Genomic DNA, 19881 nt, shown 5'->3' with positions numbered 1-19881 from the left:
CCAGCAGAGGAAGTGCAAAGGGCCTGACATGGGAATGCACGACTGAGGAACAGCCAAGGCGCTGTGCTGTGTGGCTGGGACAGAGTAAGTGACAAAGAACAGTAAGCAAGGAGGTCAGAGCAGGAGCTCTCCGCTGCCTCTGTTTTTTTAAAAATAAAAACAATACAAATTTATTTGTGAATATTTTTCGAGTTGTATTCAGAAAATAAATGCCACCAGGAGAACATTCCCAAGACATAGTTCAGATTAATGCATACAAACAATTATGTTCAAATCATCATGTAACAGTTCTCTCATAAAGCACTTTGGTTTTTGAATAGTGGCTACTGATTCTTTTTGAGATTTTTCCAATGTTTGTTTCTTTCAAGTCATTTCTTTCAAGTCTAATGATGACATATGTCATCATTACAGCTGCTAATGTCTCCTGTATTGCATGTTTATAGCTTCTTTACTTTCACATACATGATCATCAATTACAAAAATATTCTAAAAAATTTGTTGGTACTCCTTCCCCCAGACTTTCAGTGAAATGTTGTTTACTTAAAAAAAAAAAAAAACTCATTTATGTAACGCTTTTCATGTTACAATATGAAAATTCTCTAAATTTGCCTTTTAAGTTCATATTTCACATATTATTTTGGTTTTAAAATCAATATACTGGGGCGCCTGGGTGGCACAGCGGTTAAGCGTCTGCCTTCGGCTCAGGGCGTGATCCCGGCGTTATGGGATCGAGCCCCACATCAGGCTCCTCTGCTATGAGCCTGCTTCTTCCTCTCCCACTCCCCCTGCTTGTGTTCCCTCCCTCGCTGGCTGTCTCTATCTCTGTTGAATAAATAAATTAAAAAAATAAAATAAAATAAAATAAAATCAATATACTTAGATTAAAAGCTTTAAGTATTCTACAGACTAATTTTACCTCTAAGAGAAAACAATATTATTACTTCATTATCTACATACTTCTAGATAGAATAGCAAGGTCTTGTTTGAGAAAAACACCTTTGTAATGAAAAAATTCATTTCATTCCATCTGGAGAGTTTCAACATGAGAGATACTGACCTCAGGAGATAGTACAGAATAAGCCTGTGGTGGTTTTTCCAGTGAAACTGGTAGGCAAAACTGCCCGGTCTTTAATCGTCCATTCTGAAGCATTGGTATCCACTTTTAATTAAAAAGGAAACAATATTAAGTTAAATATGTTTGTTACAAAAGTAAATTACTTGGAAAATCTGTTTTAAGAACTTGGTATGAGCCAAATTTGTCTCGTATCACCAAACACCAAGAGGATTTAATTAAATAATAATAGGTTTCATGATTCCTCTAAAGAAAAGCTTCCCTGACAGTATTTTATTAAGGAGGATCCCCAAAACATTATTATTACTAACTAACCATGCAATATTTAAATCTATAGGGGGTCCTTATTATCCCAGAAAAGGCTGGAGTAGAAGAAAAAGCCCACAAAGTGGATCCATTTTAGATGGGGGTAATAATGTCAATGTATATAGGGAAAGGTTTGATTAAACATGAATGTTGACAACAAAACTAAAAAGCATGAACATAAACTTATTTTGTTACATTTAGCAAAATTCATTTCATAAACCGCAAGAGACCAAAAAAACAAAAAAACAAAACAAAACAAAAAAACCTGAGTCAAATGTTGATGTTTCTCTTTTGGGTAGCAGCATGATTTTTCTGACAAAGTTGTGACAGCACACCATGACATCCATAACCTTCACCTTAGGTTTACCCTTGCAATTCAATCATCATGATTTTCAAAAAATACTCAAGTTTTAGTTGCCTTTAATTAAAGCCAAAAGAATTTTAATGGCCAAGGGTCTCTTTTAATCACTTTACACTGAAACCATTCTCTTCTGGAGAACCCTTAAAACTAATATATTTACACTGTATTGTTGGGTAAACACATAATAATCAGGACCAACAACGAAGTGTTTACACATGTCAGGTAATTAATTATACTAGTTAATTACATTAATGAGTATTTTCTTATTATGATGACTTTTCTAACCACTACAGGGAATCAGATAAGGAACATTCAAGTAATAATGAACACCAACTACATCTCAAATACTGTATTTTTAAGATTGAAGAGCTAAATATTAAATAAAAATATACTTACTGTATATCCAACAGGAGTTTCAAGAGGAGTATTTTGTTTTTGTTGACAACTAACATGATAAAAAGTAAAAAGCAAATGATGATGGTCAGTTAAAGTAGCAGGGAGCTTAACCTTGATTTCTTCATGAAAATCAGGAGACCTTCACACAAAAAACAAAACAAAACAAATCAATAGTCAGTAATTTGTCAAAATAAGTAATTATTGCATTTGTATATTTGAGTAAGTTTTAAGTTAATTTCAGGATTCATGCTTAATTTTTCTTCTAGTACAAAGTATTTTTCTCTATTCCCAAGTTTTAAGTAACTAACTCCTATTTCCAGTTGAGTGAGCTGCCTCTGCTTCTGAAATTTCTCATCCCATTTTTATTAATGAGCTGGGTAATCCTATTTTAAAATTCATTAATAATCACCACCTTGATGCCGAGATCTCCATTTGATTGGAAATTATATAAAAGAGCAGACTAGTCAAGGCTTTCTATATTCTGATACACATTATATAGAAAAAATAATAGGAGTTTTTATAAGCAGATATTTTAAAACCATACCATAAAAAAACATTTTTCTATTATAGGAGTGTAGCTTCATGTTAAAGATTAATATGTATTATCTTTTTGTAAAAAAGAAAAAAACAAATATCTCTAGACAACTTAGTATTAAGTTGGGCTCTCAATGGAATATTTCATATCAATTATTCCATTGCTAAAGAAACAGATGTTAATAAAACATAAACTAATGCATTGACAGCTAAGAGAAAAAAAAACAAAAAGAAAAGAAAAAAAATCAGGGAACACCTACAAATTGCATTTGTCGCACAGTTTAGAAGTGCTCCCAGCCAGTATAAGAATACAACATATTTTGATCATATTTGATCAAAGCAATGGCATTTTCACCTCAATATTAATTGAGAGTGGTTCCTAGAAGCATTTTTATAGAAAAGTACCCTTGCTATTTATGATATAGACTTAAAAAGGGATAGAACCTTAGCATCCCAACCTTTCATATTCAGTTAGTATCTCAGAGTTATATTCAACAAAAATGCAACCAAACCATATAGCTCCAAATAATTAAAAGTGAAGCCTGTTCCACAATTTAGGAGGTTTTTTTCCTCTGATGCTAATAAGTCTAGTATCCTTCCATTTCAAATAAGCCTCAAAACACTAACAACTGTAGATCTGATCACAGAAATATTAGGTAGATGAGGCTTTTAATACCTACAAGAAAGATAATTAATACTAGCCATTTGAGAATTTGATGATTTTGGTGAATAAAAGATGCTATGCATCTTATTACTGATCTCACTAATCACCACTGAATTATGAGAAAGTTGAATTTACTAACAATGTTAGACAGTATTGTCATTTTAATTCTACTAATGCTGAGAGCAACAAAAAAAAAAGATATATCTACAAATTGAGATACTTTAAGAAATTACTACCTTCTTTATCAATATCTTTCTTGGTACTGAATGTTTTAGTTCATTTCTTTTCTGAAATCATACTATGTGAAGGCTTTTATGGAAAATTAAGCATCTATGAGTTATTCATCAACAAGTACTTTTAATTGTTCACCTTTATGCTAAGTATTGTGTTATTTTTGTGGTGGTTTAATAGATAAACATGAAAAATATAATTACCCTCAAAAAATATATAATTTAGTAGAAATATAAATAAGACAGACATATATCAATAGCAATGCTATAAAGCAGGGGTTGGCAAACTATGGCCCATAGGCCAAATCCAGTCCACTGCCTGGTTTTGTATAGCCTACAAATTAAGAATTTTTATATTTTTAAGTCGTTTTAAAAAAATAAAAATAACATATCATTTGAAATATTACATGAAATTCAAATTTCAGTGTTCATAAATAAAATTTTATTGGAAGACAGCCATGCCCATTCATTTGCAACTTTACTTACTGTCCATGGCTGTTTTTGCACTGTAACAGCAGGGCTGAGTAATTGTTACAGAGACCATATGGCCCACAAGCCCTAAAACAAACCTACTAGGCCCTTTGCAGAAAAAGTTTGCCAACCCCTGGTCTAGAGCATATAAGGTTAAGTGCTTCAAGGAGAGAATTGAACAGATTATTTCAAGCTTTGGATCAGGGAATTGTGTTTAGGAAACTACATGAGATGGGCCTTAAAGAATGAGTAGGAGTCCAATCAACAGAGAGAATCGGTATTATAATAGAAAAAGGGATCCAAGAAAAGCCTAGAAACAGAACAGCACAGAATATGTTTGGTAATCAGGCAAAAGAAAATCATCAAGATGGAAAGGATGACTGGATATTAGAAAAAAGAAGAAGGAAAGCAAGGATGTTTCAGATTCTGAATCAAAAGAACTGGAAAAATTGTGATACCATTAATAAAAATTAAGAGTCAGACAGAGATAGGGTCCAGAAGAGGGTCAGGGATAAACACATGGAAACTGAGAAGGCAGCAGGGCACCTTGAACCTGCCCAAGAGGCCACTAAAAATATTGTCTACGCCTCACAAAGAAGGTTAGGACTGAAAATAAAGAGTTGGGAACAATCCAAATAAAGATAAAAGTAGTAGCATTTTCACTGACTCTAACTCTGAGATATACATATAAGATTATTTACGGAGAGTAAAGTAAAGAAAAAGAAGGCTATGGGTGAAACCTTGGTGTTTTGCATGGAATGTCTATACCAAAAAAAAAAAAAAAAAAAAGGGAAAGAAAGAAAGAAAGAAAAATTAGAGTAATTACCACCGGAAAAAAAGCTCTCCACAGAGATGGGAGGACACAAAGAGGGTAGTAAAGGGTGAGAGAGAATAAAGTTTTAAGGAGGGCAGGGAAAAACCATGCTACACAGCAACACTGAGGAGAGACCTTTGTTTTGTTTTTTAAGTACAGAAGACTTAAGCTTTTTTTGACAGTAAGAGATGGAGCCAGTGAAGTAGGGACTGATGGGACAAGAGAAAGGTTAAGTGATGGAGTCACACTCTGAAAGAGCAAGAATGAAACTGGAGGAAAGCAGAAGGGAAAGACTCACACTGAGCCAGGTGTGCACCCCGACTGCCCTTGAACCAGAAGGAAAGGCAGACCCGGCAGAGATCATCAGAGATAAAGAGGAGACAAGTGGATGGTTCTCAAGTTGGATGGTCTCAATCCACTTAATAAAGTAGGAACACCAAAAGTAAGGCAAACAGAGAATACGTAGGATCTAGAGAAAGGAGGAGAAAGGCTTAAAATACATCCTACTAAACGACAGAGGGTAAAAAAGCAATGATGACAAGATTACCAAAGAGTGGTGGGTCTGAAAAGAAGATGAAATAAAGTAAAATGAATTTCTTCAGCCCAATCATATGGATAAAATGATGTCAATTTGTGATCATCTTGATTGGTAGAATTTTGTGATTTTTCTCCAACAGCATTCAATAATCAAAAAAAAAAAAAAAAAAAAAAAGAAAAGAAAGTAAGCAGAGATGGAAAGTTACCCAAAGTTAAAAATTTCCAAAAGAAGTAAACTGGAAGGGTCCTAAATCAAAGGATTATTAGATTTTGCGAACACTACCAATTTAACTGACTAATGGCTCTAAGCTTAGTAAAGAGTTAAGTAAAACTACAAAGTGTCGAGGGTAAAATAACAGGGAAAGTCCAAAGGACCAGAGGCCACAATGATAATCAATAACAGTATAATAAAAATGAAAGGGTCAGAGAATTTGATACAAAAGATGTTTTGTGTATAAAGTCTTATATTTGATGTCTACGGAAAATATGCAACTACAGGTTGAAAATTTTAACTCTGATGTCAGCTGTCTTGAATTTGCACATTCAGTGCAGCAAAGCATTTGGTAAACACACTAACGTGAGTGCTAACAATGCCACTGAGAAGTGAGTAACTTTGAAAGAAATATTTGAATTCAGTACCTGTTATGATATACTACGGCTGTATAGGCTTCCTTTGAAAATTCTGAACAGCTAGATTTACCAAAGATTACCTGTAACAAATAACAGCATGTTGAAACTTTGTTGTAATAAATGCTGGATGTTCATATCTATGTAAGAATTTGTCTGATTTAATAACTATTGGAGAACAATGGGCAAAATCAGCCCAATGAAGAACAATGTGCCTACTGACGCTCATTAATAAGTTCAATTGCTTTTTCAACTATAGACCCATCTGACATTCAAACATTTGAAAAGTTTCTACCCATATTTCCTTTTTCTTAAAGAAGGTGAAGAATTCATTTTAAAATCTGGATGTAGCATATCATTTGGAAATTTATGTAAGAAATATGGTCTTAGAATGGTAGTATATATCTACTATAAATTGGTGGCTTCTCCACTAAAACAGTAATCATTCTATAAGTCAAATATAAATTATTTATAAATGATTTTTAAAAATCCTATTTTAGGTCAAGCTATGTATCCTTTGCTTCCAGTATTCCTTACAAGCTACTCTATAAAGAAGGAGGAGGCCATTCTTATATTCTTTCATATGTGTTAAAAAAAAAAAAAAATCCACCACAACAAAAAAAGTATACCCCTATTGGAGAAAGGTTAGAGGTAAAATAATTCAGTCTTGTATATCTGCCTCTTGAGTTCTAATACCAATATTATAGTTAATTAGGGCAGCTGATTAGATAAATGGCTTATGATTCCTATGTGAGATAGTTAGGCTTGCAATGTTAACTAGCCATAAGTTAAACTCTTATGTCTGGCCAGCCATCTCTACATATGCAGAAATAAGTACATGGACATGTCATCACACTTCCATCAACACAACTGGTAAAATAACTCAAACTTTATATCTTATACAAAGGCATTAATTGGTACCATCCATAAATAAAAAGAACATATTAACCGATATTTGTGTTTCTTTTTGTAACAGTTCAAGCAGGTCCTTTTATTTTAAGGGTGTGTAAAGGTGTAATAATTATGACTCTCCTAGATAAGTCTAATTTCATCAATTTGCTAAGAATACGTTACCATATTTTTATAAAATGTTGTTCCAATGCCAGATTTTGAAGTTTATGATTTTATCATATCAATGTTATATGATCAAAACATTATCTTAGGATCCATTTGAGTAGTCCTTATTTTTCTAAAAATTAAGCCAAGACAATGTGTGTTTCTATACTTTCAACCAGCCACTAGGATAAACAGAAAAGTATTCATTTTCATATGACTAATAATACACAAATGAAAGGACTGCAGTACCTTTTTTCCCCGAGAAGCTATCACTTTTCACAAAGTAACTCATTTATTTTCAGAAATGAATGATAAAAAAGGGGAAAGTGTTCCCTTTTTTGACCATCTGACAGGTATTTTTAACCATTCATCAACACAAGCTGAGCATCATTTCCGTGCCAAGCACTATGACAAGCATCAAGATACAATCATGGCATGGTCCCTGCCCTCAAGGAGCTCACAATCTAGTGGACAAGATGAAGAAATAAACATATAATCTTAAAGTGATAAGGCCCATAAAAGAAATCAGAAGATGCTATGGTAGCACCAAAAGAGGGAGTGGTCTAACTGCCAATGTGGCTGGATGCAGCTGGAATTCTGCAGAGGAGGCCATATATATGCTAAGACAAGGAAGAGTTTGTTAGGCAAACAATAACAACAAATTATCTTATATATACTACATTTGTCATAAGCTCAAATCCATGTGACAATTCACCTACAACAAAGCACCTATTTTCACAATCCAGTATCTTTTCATCAACTGTGATAGTACATTCATTCCTTCAGCAGAAATAAAAAACTAATATAGAACATGAAATGCTAATTTCAAACCTCAAAAATAAATTCTACATTTACCAACAAATATTTATTCAGCATGTATGATATGCAAAGATCTGAGACAGCTGCCATAGAAGAATACAAAGATGAATAATTTGTGCTTGTTGCTGTCAAGATCTATAAATGCTGATGAAACAGAGACAATAGGAAAAGAGAAAATATACAGCTTTCCTAGTAAGTAGAAAATCAGAACTTGATTTAATGACTGACACAGAAGGCTAAAATAAAACTCTGTTAACAATGCACCTATTCTAAAGCTCATTTTCATTCCACTAGGGTTCTCAGAGGTCGAACATCTACAGCGACAGTCATTCTCCTACTCCATATGTTACTAACTTTAGTTGAGCCTAAAATCTACTTTCATGGAACTTGCACTGTATTTCACAGAATGTACATTAATGTTCCACAAATCCTAAATGACAATCTGGGCAATCCAGAATCTCCCCAGTCTGGCCTCAGGCTAGTATTTCTGACTTATCTTACATTGGTCTGGCTCCCTGGCAACTCACCACTGTACCACTGTTAAAGGACATTCTCCAACTTGAGAGAGCTGCTTTCTTTCCCCCACTGTCTAAGACCCAATGCCATTTACATTTTAACCCCCTTTGGCTTTAGTCCAGATAAACCTCCTCCAGGTGAGACCTGCCTATTAACTTGGCAAGGCACTCTCTCCTACTAATATACATCTATGCCTTTGAATCCGTATAGCAATCTTCTAATACTTAGCAAATACCCTGGTTCTCAATATTGGCTGCAAAATGTAATCCCTTGTGAAGACTTAAAAATACTGATACATGATTAGTTCCCATCCCCAGACATTATAATTTAATTGGAGTAAGATTCAGTCTGAGCACTGGTATTTTTAAAAGCTCCCCAGGTAAGTGTAATATGCACTATTACCAGGATTTCTTAACAAACATGGGAAAAATCATACATATTAGAATCACATGGGGAACATTTTCAACCTATACTACAACCTCATATACTGCCCATCACTTTACACTTCCCTTTCCTGGCCTTTTATTCTAAAGGAAAAGAATCAGAATCACAGATGACAAGAATAGAGAAAAAATACATCTGTGCTTTGTTAGAGTACCCGAGGTGATTCTGTTCTGATCCTCTTTTGAAAGTCACTATTTTAGAATTTTATGTGTTTATCTCATCTTCTAGGTTACAAGTCTTATTCATCTTTGTATCTCTGGGAGTGACTATCATCAACCAAGTCATCAATAATTAAGACTTCAATAGGAAGTGTTGAATCACTATGTCGTACACTTGAAATTAATATTATACTGTATATTAACTAACTGGAATTTGAATATAAATTTTTTAAAAAGACTTCAAGTAAACCTGTACTATCTGTACAGGAAGTAAAGCAGTTAGAAACTTGGTTTATGAGAGCATATTAATTTCCAGTTTAGAGCTGCCAACTAAGTAATACCAAAAAAAAAAAAAAAAAAAAAAAAAAGGTTATTTGAACCATAGATGAAGAACAGGAAAAGTAAAGAACATTTCCTACCGGCATGGCATTGCTTGGATCCTCCCCATACATGAACTGTACTTTCACTGTTATATTTCTTGCAGAACCTTGACGATTGGCAAAATTGAGACTCTGAGGGTATATGTAGAGAAGATTTCTGTGAAGGCAATAGTATACATGATTGTGAATATATATCTAAAAATGGTATTTATTACTGCATGCCACAAAAGAAAAGGATGGAACAAAAACTTAATTATTAATATTTGCTAGCCACTATACTATTTTCACATCCAATGATTTATTTCATTCTTAGAGCAATCATTCAAAAATAGCAATCAAATATACCCCAATTTTGCAGATGAATTGAAGCCTAGAAAACTTAAGTGAAATTCACATACAACTAAGTAAGCAGCAAAGCTGAAATCAGAATATAGGTCAGTCAGACTTAAAAACACAAGCTCTTTCTTATACAAGAGGATTCTGGGAAATAAATGATGGACTAAAACATCATTAAGAAGTTAATAGTGGGGATGCCTGGGTGGCTCAGTCAGTTAAGCGTCTGCCTTCGACTCAGGTCATGATCCCAGGGTCCTGGGATTGATCCAGCACTGGGGTCCTTGCTCAGTGGGGAGCCTGCTTCTCCTTCTGCCTGCCTCTCTCTCTCTGACAAATAAATAAAAATATTTTTTTAAAAAAAAGGTTAATCGTGGGGGCACCTGGGTGGCTCAGTTGGTTAAGTGGCCAACTCTTAATTTTTGGTTCAGGTCATGATGTCAGGGTCATGAGATAAAGCCCTGTTTCTGCACTCAGTGGGGAGTCTGCTTGAGATTCTCTCTCTCTCTCTCTCTCTGCCCCTCCCCCTGCCCCACATACTCTCTCTCTAAAATAAATCAATCTTTTAAAAAAAAAGTTAATAATGTATTATGTTACTTCCTCCAAGCAGATAAAAAGGGGATGACATTTATAGATGAAACTTTTATGTAAACATGATCAAGGATTTAAGAGGTATAACATTTCACAGTGTTTGTTCAAAAACACATATGATAATATGCAAGGTGTAACAGTATTGGTAGTTGCTGTAAGATAATCACGTTAGTCTGCATTTATTTTACTTCAAGCCCATCTTGCATCTTACACAACTTTAACAGTCCCTGTTGCCACCACAGAGAAGATAAATAATTCAAGAAAAGACACAAAAGAGAGGGCTAAAAAAAAAAGAAGAAAAAAAAGATAAAGAATGAGAGTTACTTACTGAAGACTAGTGCTAAGAGCTAATGAACAAGACTTCAAGTATAATAAAGCCCTGCTAATCAACTGCTGAAGCAATGAAAATAGAGGTCAAAATTTTCTGGAACATGGTGGGGCAATATAGAAATTCTACATGAACACAATCTTTGACCTAAGAAACCTGCTTCTAGTCTAAGGAGATAACTACACATACCTACAAATGGATGTATTAAAAAAATTCACTATAACATTTTTTGTAGTAGAGAATAATTACAAATAATTGTGAGGAAATATAGTGTTCATCAGCACAGTTCTAATTAGTTAAATTAATATGTATTAATAAGAAGAAATACTACAGAGTCTGCAAAATGACAACGTGTAGCAATGTTTATTGATGTAGAAAGAGATACCCAGCATGTTGGATGAAGAAAAAAGGCAGGTTCTGTAGCAGGATGTATAGTGACATACGCTACTTATGGAAAATTGTGAAGAAATAATAGCTGAAAATTTCCCTAGCCTTGTGAAGGAAACAGACATCCAGATCCAGGAAGCTCCCAGAGAGTTCCAAAAAATATAAACACAAAAAGACTCACACCAAGCCACATTATAATTAAAATGTTAAAAGTTAAAAAGGAGAGAATTCTAAAAGCAGGAAGAGAAAAACAACTTGTTACCAGGGAACCCCAATAAGACTATCAGCAGACCATGCAGCAGAAACTTTACAGGCCAGAAGACAGTGGCAAGATACATTCAAAGAGCTGAAAGAAAAAACTTCCATCCAAGGACACTCTACTCAAGAAAGTCATCATTCAGAAGTAAAGCAGAGACAAGAGTTTTCCAGACAAGCAAAAGCTAAAGGAGTTTATCATCGCTAAACTGGCATAACAAGAGCTATTAAAGGAAGTTCTTTAAGCTGAAAAGAAAAGGTGCTAATTTGTAATAAGAAAACATGAAAGAATAAATCTTACTGGAAAGGTAAATATATAGTAAAAGTAGCAGATTAATCAGTTATAAAGCTAGTATGAAGGTTAAAAGACAAAAGTAGTAAAAATAACTATAATACTTAGTTAAGGAATACACAAGATAAAAAATGTAAAATATGACATCAAAAACATAAAACATGGGAGAGGGGAGTAAAAATGAAAAACGTTAAAACTGGATCAAACTTAAGTTGTTATTCGTTGTTCCAGGTACAAGTTATTATGTGCAAGCCTCAAGGTAACCACAAAGCAAAAACCTAGAGTGGATACACAAAAAATAAAGGAACCTAAGCATACTATTAAAGAAAGTCATCAAACCAAAAAGGAANNAGTGAGAAAAGAAAGGAACAGAGACAAACTACAAAACAAATGGAAAACAATTAACAAAAAGGCAATAAGCACATACTTATCAATACTTACTTTAAAAGTAAATGGACTAAATTCTCCAGTCAAAAGACAGAGTGGCTGAATGGGTAAAAAAACAAGACATATCTACATGCTGCCTACAAGAGACTCACTTCGGATGTAAGGAAACACAGACTGAAAGTGAAGAAATGGAAAAAGATATTCCATGCAAATGAAACCAAAAGAAAGCTGGGGTAGTTATATCAGACAAAATAGACTCTAATATAAAGACTATAATAAGAGACAAAGAAGGTCATTACATAATGACAGAGGGGTCAATCCAACAAGAGGACAGTTCGGGGGGTGGCAGGGAAAGAAGAAAGGGGAGGAAAGAAAGAAAGGGATAAAAGGATATTCCTGGTTAAGAGTGAAGACTCTAGTTCCTTTTTTATACTTTTCTATTTTGTTTGAATATTTTTACAGTGAGAACATGACCTTTATAATTAGATAAAACAATAAAGTAATTTCGATGGGGGGAGGATAGGTGTGTATAACAATAAGCATACAATCTAAATGTCACTAAAGACATGGAGAAGAGTCAGTTGTATTCCAAATAGCCAAAAGTGAAAAAGGCAAATACGGGAATGTTATGACTTGTCAGTTTCCTAATCAAAAGAACTAAAGAGCAAAGATGACTATGACTGATTAACCACCGACGGCATCAAGTAAAATCTGCACAAGAAGTATTCACTGACTCACCAAACATCAGGTACCATGTTACATGCAAGGGAAATAAAGGAAGATTAAGAGGCTATTTGTTGGTCTTGAGGAACAGACAGTCTAATGAGACAGAAATGCCTATAACAGACCACTTCACAAAAATGTTGTGTTGTGAGAGAAGTACGCACGGAGTATGGGAGGAAGAGATACTTAGTTGACTGTGGGGAATTCTTTTCATCTTCTACCTTTACAATATATTTGTTGAAGAAATGGGACTATTTTTGTGTAATTTTTCCAGAGGCTAGAATTTATTGGTTGCATCCCTATAGTGACCTTTAACACATTCCTCTGTGTTTTCTATAAATTGAGAGTTGGATCTAGAGCTTTGGTCATATTTAGGTTTGAGGGTTTTTTGGCAAGATCATTTCATAAATGGTACCATGTCCTTCTATCAGGAGAAAAATGTCTGGTGGTTTCTCTTTTTGTACAGTTAGGAGATGGTGATCAATGCCTAAATCCATTAGCTCCATTAAGGGTCGCCAAAAGGTAATATTCCATCGGTCCTTCTATATTTAATAGCTGGAAAATCTCTATGAAGAGTACTTTTCCTCATCTACTATTTGCTTAGCCAGTGAGCCATTATATGGGAGACAGGAATAAATGTTTTGATCCTTTTCCATTATTTTCCAGTTTTCAAAAGAAGCAGTTGGTACATTATAATCTTCTAGGAGAAATTAGTTGTTCTTTTTTTTTTTTTTTTTTTTTTTTTTTTTTTAGTAACACCTATAAACTCACGGGCCAAACATATTAATCTGTTTCAATACACTGCAGTTATTATCTTTATTGATGTTCAAATTGTCCCATCTTTGGCAAATGAAAAAGCCGATTCAAACTGGCTCCTGACTCCTTGTGATTCAGTCATAATGCTCTTTGATGCTTCTTGCTATCTGTTATATAGCAAGATGTTCCAAGCTCTTCTTACACAGTTTCTTCTAGGAACCAGAATCAGCCATTTCTCCAAGGAGCTTTGATTCTCTGAATGAGAAATGTTTTTCCAAGCTACAATCTGGGCACTCATTGTGGGTTAGTCACTGTTCCTAGGCCATTTAAGTAAAAAAAGAGTGAGGGGAAAATGTGTGGTTTTTTTTTTTAAGATTTATTCATTTATTTATTTATTAGAGAGACAGAGAGATCAAAGAGGGGAGAGGCAGAGAGAGTCTTAAGCCAACTCTGTGTTGAGCATGGAGCCCAATGAAGGGCTCAGCCTCACAACCCTGAGACCATGACCTGAGCTGAAAAAACAAGATGGATGGATGCTTAAGCAAATGCACCACCCAGGCATCCCGAGGGGAAAATGCTTTTAACATGAAACACATTCTGAGTACATACTGATATTCCAAATTCCAATTCAAGACTACAAGGTTTTTATTTAATCCTTTCTATCTTGCATCTACCTATCATTTTTTCTATGCTGAGAATCATTCTGAAGGACATAAACTTTTCTTTGCTGGGGGGGGATTGAGTCTGTGGCCTCTGTCACAAAACTGATGGATATGGATATAACCAAATTATCAGAAATGGAGTTCAGAGTAACAATTGTCAAGATGATGTACAGACTTGAAAAAAATATTAACAAAAATATTAACGAGAATACAGAATCTCTAAGGGCGGAAATGAGAGCGAATCTGGCAGAAATTAAAAATTCTATGAACCAAATGCAGTCAAAACTAGATGCTCTGACGGCCAGGGTAAATGAGGCAGAAGAACGAATCAGTGAATTGGAGGATGGGTTGGTAGAAGAGAAAGCTAAAACAGAAACTTGGCTCAAAAAAATCCAATCTCAAGAATGTAGGTTACGGGAGATTACTGACTCAATGAAACGTTCCAGTGTCAGAATCATCAGCATCCCTGAGGGGGTGGAGAAAAACAGAGGTCTAGAAGAGATATTTTAACAAATTTTAGCTGAAAACTCCCCTAATCTAGCAAAGGAAACAAGCATTCGTGTCCAAGAGGCAGAGAGGACCCCTCCCAAGCTCAAACACGACAAACCTACGCCACGTCACGTCATAGTGCAATTCGCAAATATTAGATTCAAGGATACAGTATTGAAAGCGGCCAGGGCAAAGAAATTTCTCATGTACCAGAATTACGTCAGACCTGTCTACACAGACCTGGAATGAGAGAAAGGGTTGGGGGGGGGGGCATTTTTTTGAAGGACATAAACTATGAGAGAATTAGAATATCACGTAATTATTCATGTGTGCTATTCCAAGAATGGAGTCTTAAGGAACTCCAAGATACTGTGGCCATCCAGCAGAGGATGAGACTGCCAAGATAACTGAGAAAGAACCCACAGAGAAGTAGAAAGAAAACCATGAGAGTGCAGTGACATGGAAACTATGAGAAAACAATATAAGAAGAATTAAACAGGTAAGGGGTGCCTGGAACACTCAGTTGGTTAAGGGTCGGATTTTTTTTTTTTTTATTTTTTTTAAATGTCAGACTCTTGATCTCAGCTCAGGTCTTCATCTCAGGGTGGTGAGTTCAAGCCCCACGTTGGGCTCCATGCCCAGCATGGAGTCTACTTAAAGGAAAAAAAAAGATTTGAATGGTTAAATGTCAAACACCACTCAGGGGCCAAATGAGGTAAGAATTGAAAAAGGTTAACTGGACTTAGCAACATGAAAGTTCCTGATAACATCAGGCTGAAAACACAAAAAAGTAGGTTCAAGAGCAGGTAGCTGTTAAGAAAATGAAATAAGTGAAATTCTGAAAAGTGCAGCTGTAAAGAAGAGAAAGATCATGCAATAGTTGGGAGACAGAATATAGGGATTTTGGAAGTTTTTTAAGATTGGACAGGTTGGAGTTTGATTACATACTAATGAAAAGAATCCAGTGGAGACAGTTTGCATACATTAGAACAAGAAAGTAAAGATTCCTGAAATAGTAGGAGAGAACAGGATCCAAAGCGCATAACAGATTGCCCTTAATTATGTTTGTAATTCCTCATTGGAACAAACATTTGCTGAATATGCAGTGTGCTAGATACTAAGAATACAGAGATAAAAGACAACGTTCTTGACCTCATTGGCCTAGAGGGAGAACTGGACAAGCAAATAATTATAATGGAGTATGGTAAGCGCTATGAACATAGAATGTCACTGGAGCCCACAAGAGGAATTGAGGCTAAAGAATCTGCCCATACATTTCAATTAAAAAACTGTAAGTAGGACAGACGTGCAGAACACACAGAAGAGCAAAACACACTATACTGTCCCCCACCCCTCAGAACCTCTACATTGTCATTACTACCGTCTAAGTTTTGTGGACATGGACACGACTGGGCTCTTCAACATCTTTCAAGTCTCAGAAAACCTAACCTTAATCTCCCCCCACCATCACATCACTTTGTTATTCCATTCACAACTCTTAAACAATTTGCTTAAAACAATCCAAAACTATCTTGTTCATTTATATATCATTTCTTGTTTTTACATCTCCTTTATATATAGATAGATGATAGATAGATGATAGATAGATAGATAGGTAGATAGATAGATAGACAGACAGATAGATAGATATAGATAAAGCCCAAACTCCAGGAGGACAAGGAACTTATCTATCTAGTTAACTGCTATATTCCCAATGCCTAAAACAGTGCCTCATATTGAATGAATGAATGAATGAATGAATGAATGATACAGAATGCACACAAATATTTAGTTAATACTTCTGAGAGTTTGGATTCCAGGTTAAATGGACATTAACTAAACATTATCTATAAGCTATGCTTGATTTCCAATATAAACCAAACAGTTTTAAATTCAACTTGTTTCTGAAGGTAAAAGGCATAAAACTGAATCCAGAATCTTTTCCATTTGACTAACTCCACCAATAAATCCCCACATAAACCTAGTAAGTCTTTACCTTGCATTTATAATACTTCAGAAGAACTGCAAATCAGCAGTGAGAAGGTAGATTAATGAAGTGCTGAGATAGCACTTAGCCATTCAGGGAAAAAAGATAAATTCATATTTCACCCCCTCCTCAAAATAAATTCCAGAATAATCAAAGGTTTAAATAATAAAAATAAAGCCATAAAAGTACTAGAAAAGCTTTAAAGATACCATATTTTATAAATGAGAAAGGTATTTCTGAGAATGAGCCACAAAAATTATAGAAGACAAATTTTAAAGCCTCTGCAGAGCTGGTGATACCATAAACACAGGTGGAAGACAAATGACAGATTGGAAAAACACTATTTGTTACATACAAGACAAAGAGTTAGTATCCATAATACGTAAATAATTCCCACAATTAGAAAGAAACAAACAAAAAAGGGGGGGGAGAGTTTGGACAGACGGGACTTATATAATACCTAGGTAATTCATAAAGAGAGCAAAATAGATGGCCAGGAAAATAAACTAGACATATTTGCCTATTAGATTTATTGATATTTAGGGGGCACCTGAGTGGCTCAGTCGGTGAAGCATCAGACTCTTGATTTTGGCTCAGGTCATGATCTCTGGGTTGTGGAATCAAGCCCTGCCTCAGGCTCTGCACTCAGCAGGAGTCCGTTTGACATCCTCTCTCTCCCTCTGCTCAGGCCCCCCAACCCCATGCACACATGTGCATGCACTCTCCTCTCTCCCTCTCTCTCTAAAATAAATAAATCTTTTTTAAAAATAATTTATTGATATTTTTTGTTTTTCTCATTCAAAGCACTGGTAAAAATTCACGGGAAAAGAGGAACTCTCGTTACTCTTGGCAGGGATGTAAACTGGCACAACTATTCTGAAGGATAATCTGGCATGAGAAATCATGTGCAACTACTCATCCAAGGGATTGGGCATGACACACCACAAAATGTTAATAGTAAGAGTCAGGATTTTAAGATTTTGTTTGTTCGTTTGTTTAAAGAGAACAGGAGTGTGGGCGAGGGGCCGAGAGAGAATCTTAAGTAGACTCTCCAATGAGTGCACAGCCCCACATGGGGCTCCATGTGGGGTCCCATCCCCACAACCCTGAGATCATAACCCAAGCTGAAATCAACAGTTAGTAGCTTAACCGACTGAGCCACCCAGGTACATCTAGGATTTTTATTTTTTACAAGTTTCAGAAATATCAGGGTTTCCACAATAAGTACATTCAGCATAAAAATTTAATATTTATTAATAGTGAACATGGGGGAAAAATAAGATACATGAAATAATTACTTCAAAGGTCACTCATCTTCTGGATCTGCACCGTCCAATAAAACAGTCTAATGAAACTACTAAGCACTTGATGTGTGCTTATTCTAATTGAGATGTGCTGAAAGTATAAAAACACACCAGATTTGGAAGATTTAGTATGAAAAAAATATAAAGTATCTAATTAATGTTTTTATATTGATCACATATTGAAATAATATTTGATATCCTGGATTAAATAAAATGTACTATTAAAATGAATTTCACTTGTTCTTTTTTACTTTTTTTTTTTTTTACATATACAGCTCGCATTGTATTTCCACTGGACAGTGCCTGTTCTGGACAAAGAGAGGATAGGAAAGCCAATGTATTAATCTGGCATTATTCTTCACTTTAGTTAATATAAATATTTCCATTTATAAATGGGTTTTTCTCATGCAGTTACTTTCAGAATCTTTCCACCAAACATTAAATCAAAAACAAATGATCACATTTTTAAAAGGAAGAAATTAAAAGGGATACTACATTCAAAAGATCCCAATGCCTGCCTTGTGTTTTATTTGGAAGTCACATCTCCAGAAGATTGCATAACCTGGGAGAGGACAAAGGACTTTGCTTTGCTTGAAACTTAAACAAGACTTCTAAATGTCCTAAAATTCTAGGTAGCTAAAAAGTTTTGTATATTAGTTCTTAGAAACTGGAAATCCTTAGATTAGGGCCCAAGTTTTAGTTTCTTATTTCCTCTGGCATAAAAATTTTTAAACTTTCCTAACATTACTGGTTATATTTGATTAGGGTTCTATTTAAATAGGCACAAGTTCAAGCAAAGCTTAGTTTCTGCCTTTGACAATGTGTACTCAGACAGGAGCCATTAAAAGGCAGATGTAAAATCACTTCTAAAATTACTATTTTCATTACACTCCCCATGTTGGTACTCTTCTACAGCTCGTGAATAGGCAATTTCTTTACTTTAAGTATATTCAGTAACATGTCAAACTAATATAAGAAAAAAAATTATCCAGATATTTCTACCCAGAGATGATAAAATATAAACCAAGAATATGTGACCGATGCCTTTAATCTGTTAGTGTCACACATAACGAATTATATAAATTGTGCAGAAAGTGTTAATATTCTAATACAGTAACCAAAATGGGAGGAAATTCCCTCACATAGCCTGTCTTTGTATTAGTGTTCAGTTACTTTCATGCACTGGAAGGGGCAAATTCAAAAAACTTTTCAAATCCCTTTCTCTAAAAAGAATCTCCTATATCAAATCAGGTTGAGCAACTACTACATGCGAATTTTGTTCCTGGAAAACTCCCATGTAATGACTTTACCATTCTCTTTTTCATTCAATATGTTTATACTGTTTCTCAAACATGTAAGGCATTTTACTGAATAAAGTACTGTAAGGGACATGAATTAAAGACAGATACAGATCTTGCCCATGAACAGCTTATAGTGCAACAGAGAGAAGCTGGCCCATCTCGATTTCCCCTCAACTAGAAGGTAGATGAAACATCAGGGTCGATAGTTTTAAGCCAGAAAAGTAGACAGTTTAGTTAAGAGAAGTTTCGAAATATGTCCTTCGTGACCAATGATGACAACACTAACTTTTTCCTTTAAAAAAGGAGAAAATTCAAGTTTCTGTACTAGTTCTACATACACTTTTATAATTCTATAACATTTAACAATGGTGAGGATAAGATGAAATGAAAAATAAGAATTTTTTTTTGTTTTTCTTCCTTATTAGTGGAAGTATTTATATATTTTTATTTACTTGGGTTCTTTATTTCTCTTACAAACAGAAATATTTATATAGTTCTGTATTAAATACTTTTCAAAAAGATATACACAGGCTAAATAAAAGACATAATTCCTTATACCTACCAAGATCCAAGAGACCAAAATGCAGAAAACCTAAATTTTAGCAAAATTTCTCAACTTATGTCATCTTAACATGAGATTAGATAATATTCACCAAAAAAATATGACATTATGGACATAAATGCATTGATTGTTTCTAATT

The 19881-nt window shown here is 34.6% G+C and overlaps 1 protein-coding gene across 1 annotated transcript in view; it reads right to left on the bottom strand.

Annotated features, from left to right (window-relative positions):
- Positions 1-19881, bottom strand: part of DOCK7 (dedicator of cytokinesis 7) — a 201827-nt gene that overhangs the window by 92985 nt on the left and 88961 nt on the right. Inside the window, exons 15-18 of the mRNA XM_040627213.1 lie at positions 9425-9542; positions 6025-6095; positions 2136-2274; positions 1058-1159 (exon numbers count right to left, since the gene is read on the bottom strand). Of these exons, the coding sequence (XP_040483147.1) occupies positions 1058-1159; positions 2136-2274; positions 6025-6095; positions 9425-9542 (430 nt within the window). The remainder of the gene's footprint in view (positions 1-1057; positions 1160-2135; positions 2275-6024; positions 6096-9424; positions 9543-19881) is intronic.

Source organism: Ursus maritimus, unplaced genomic scaffold, assembly GCF_017311325.1.
Source record: "Ursus maritimus isolate PB19 unplaced genomic scaffold, ASM1731132v1 scaffold_12, whole genome shotgun sequence".
In the NCBI taxonomy this organism is placed as follows: domain Eukaryota; kingdom Metazoa; phylum Chordata; class Mammalia; order Carnivora; family Ursidae; genus Ursus; species Ursus maritimus.
The sequence above is the reverse complement of the archived record's forward strand: the minus strand, read 5'-3'. Positions and strand labels throughout refer to the sequence as shown.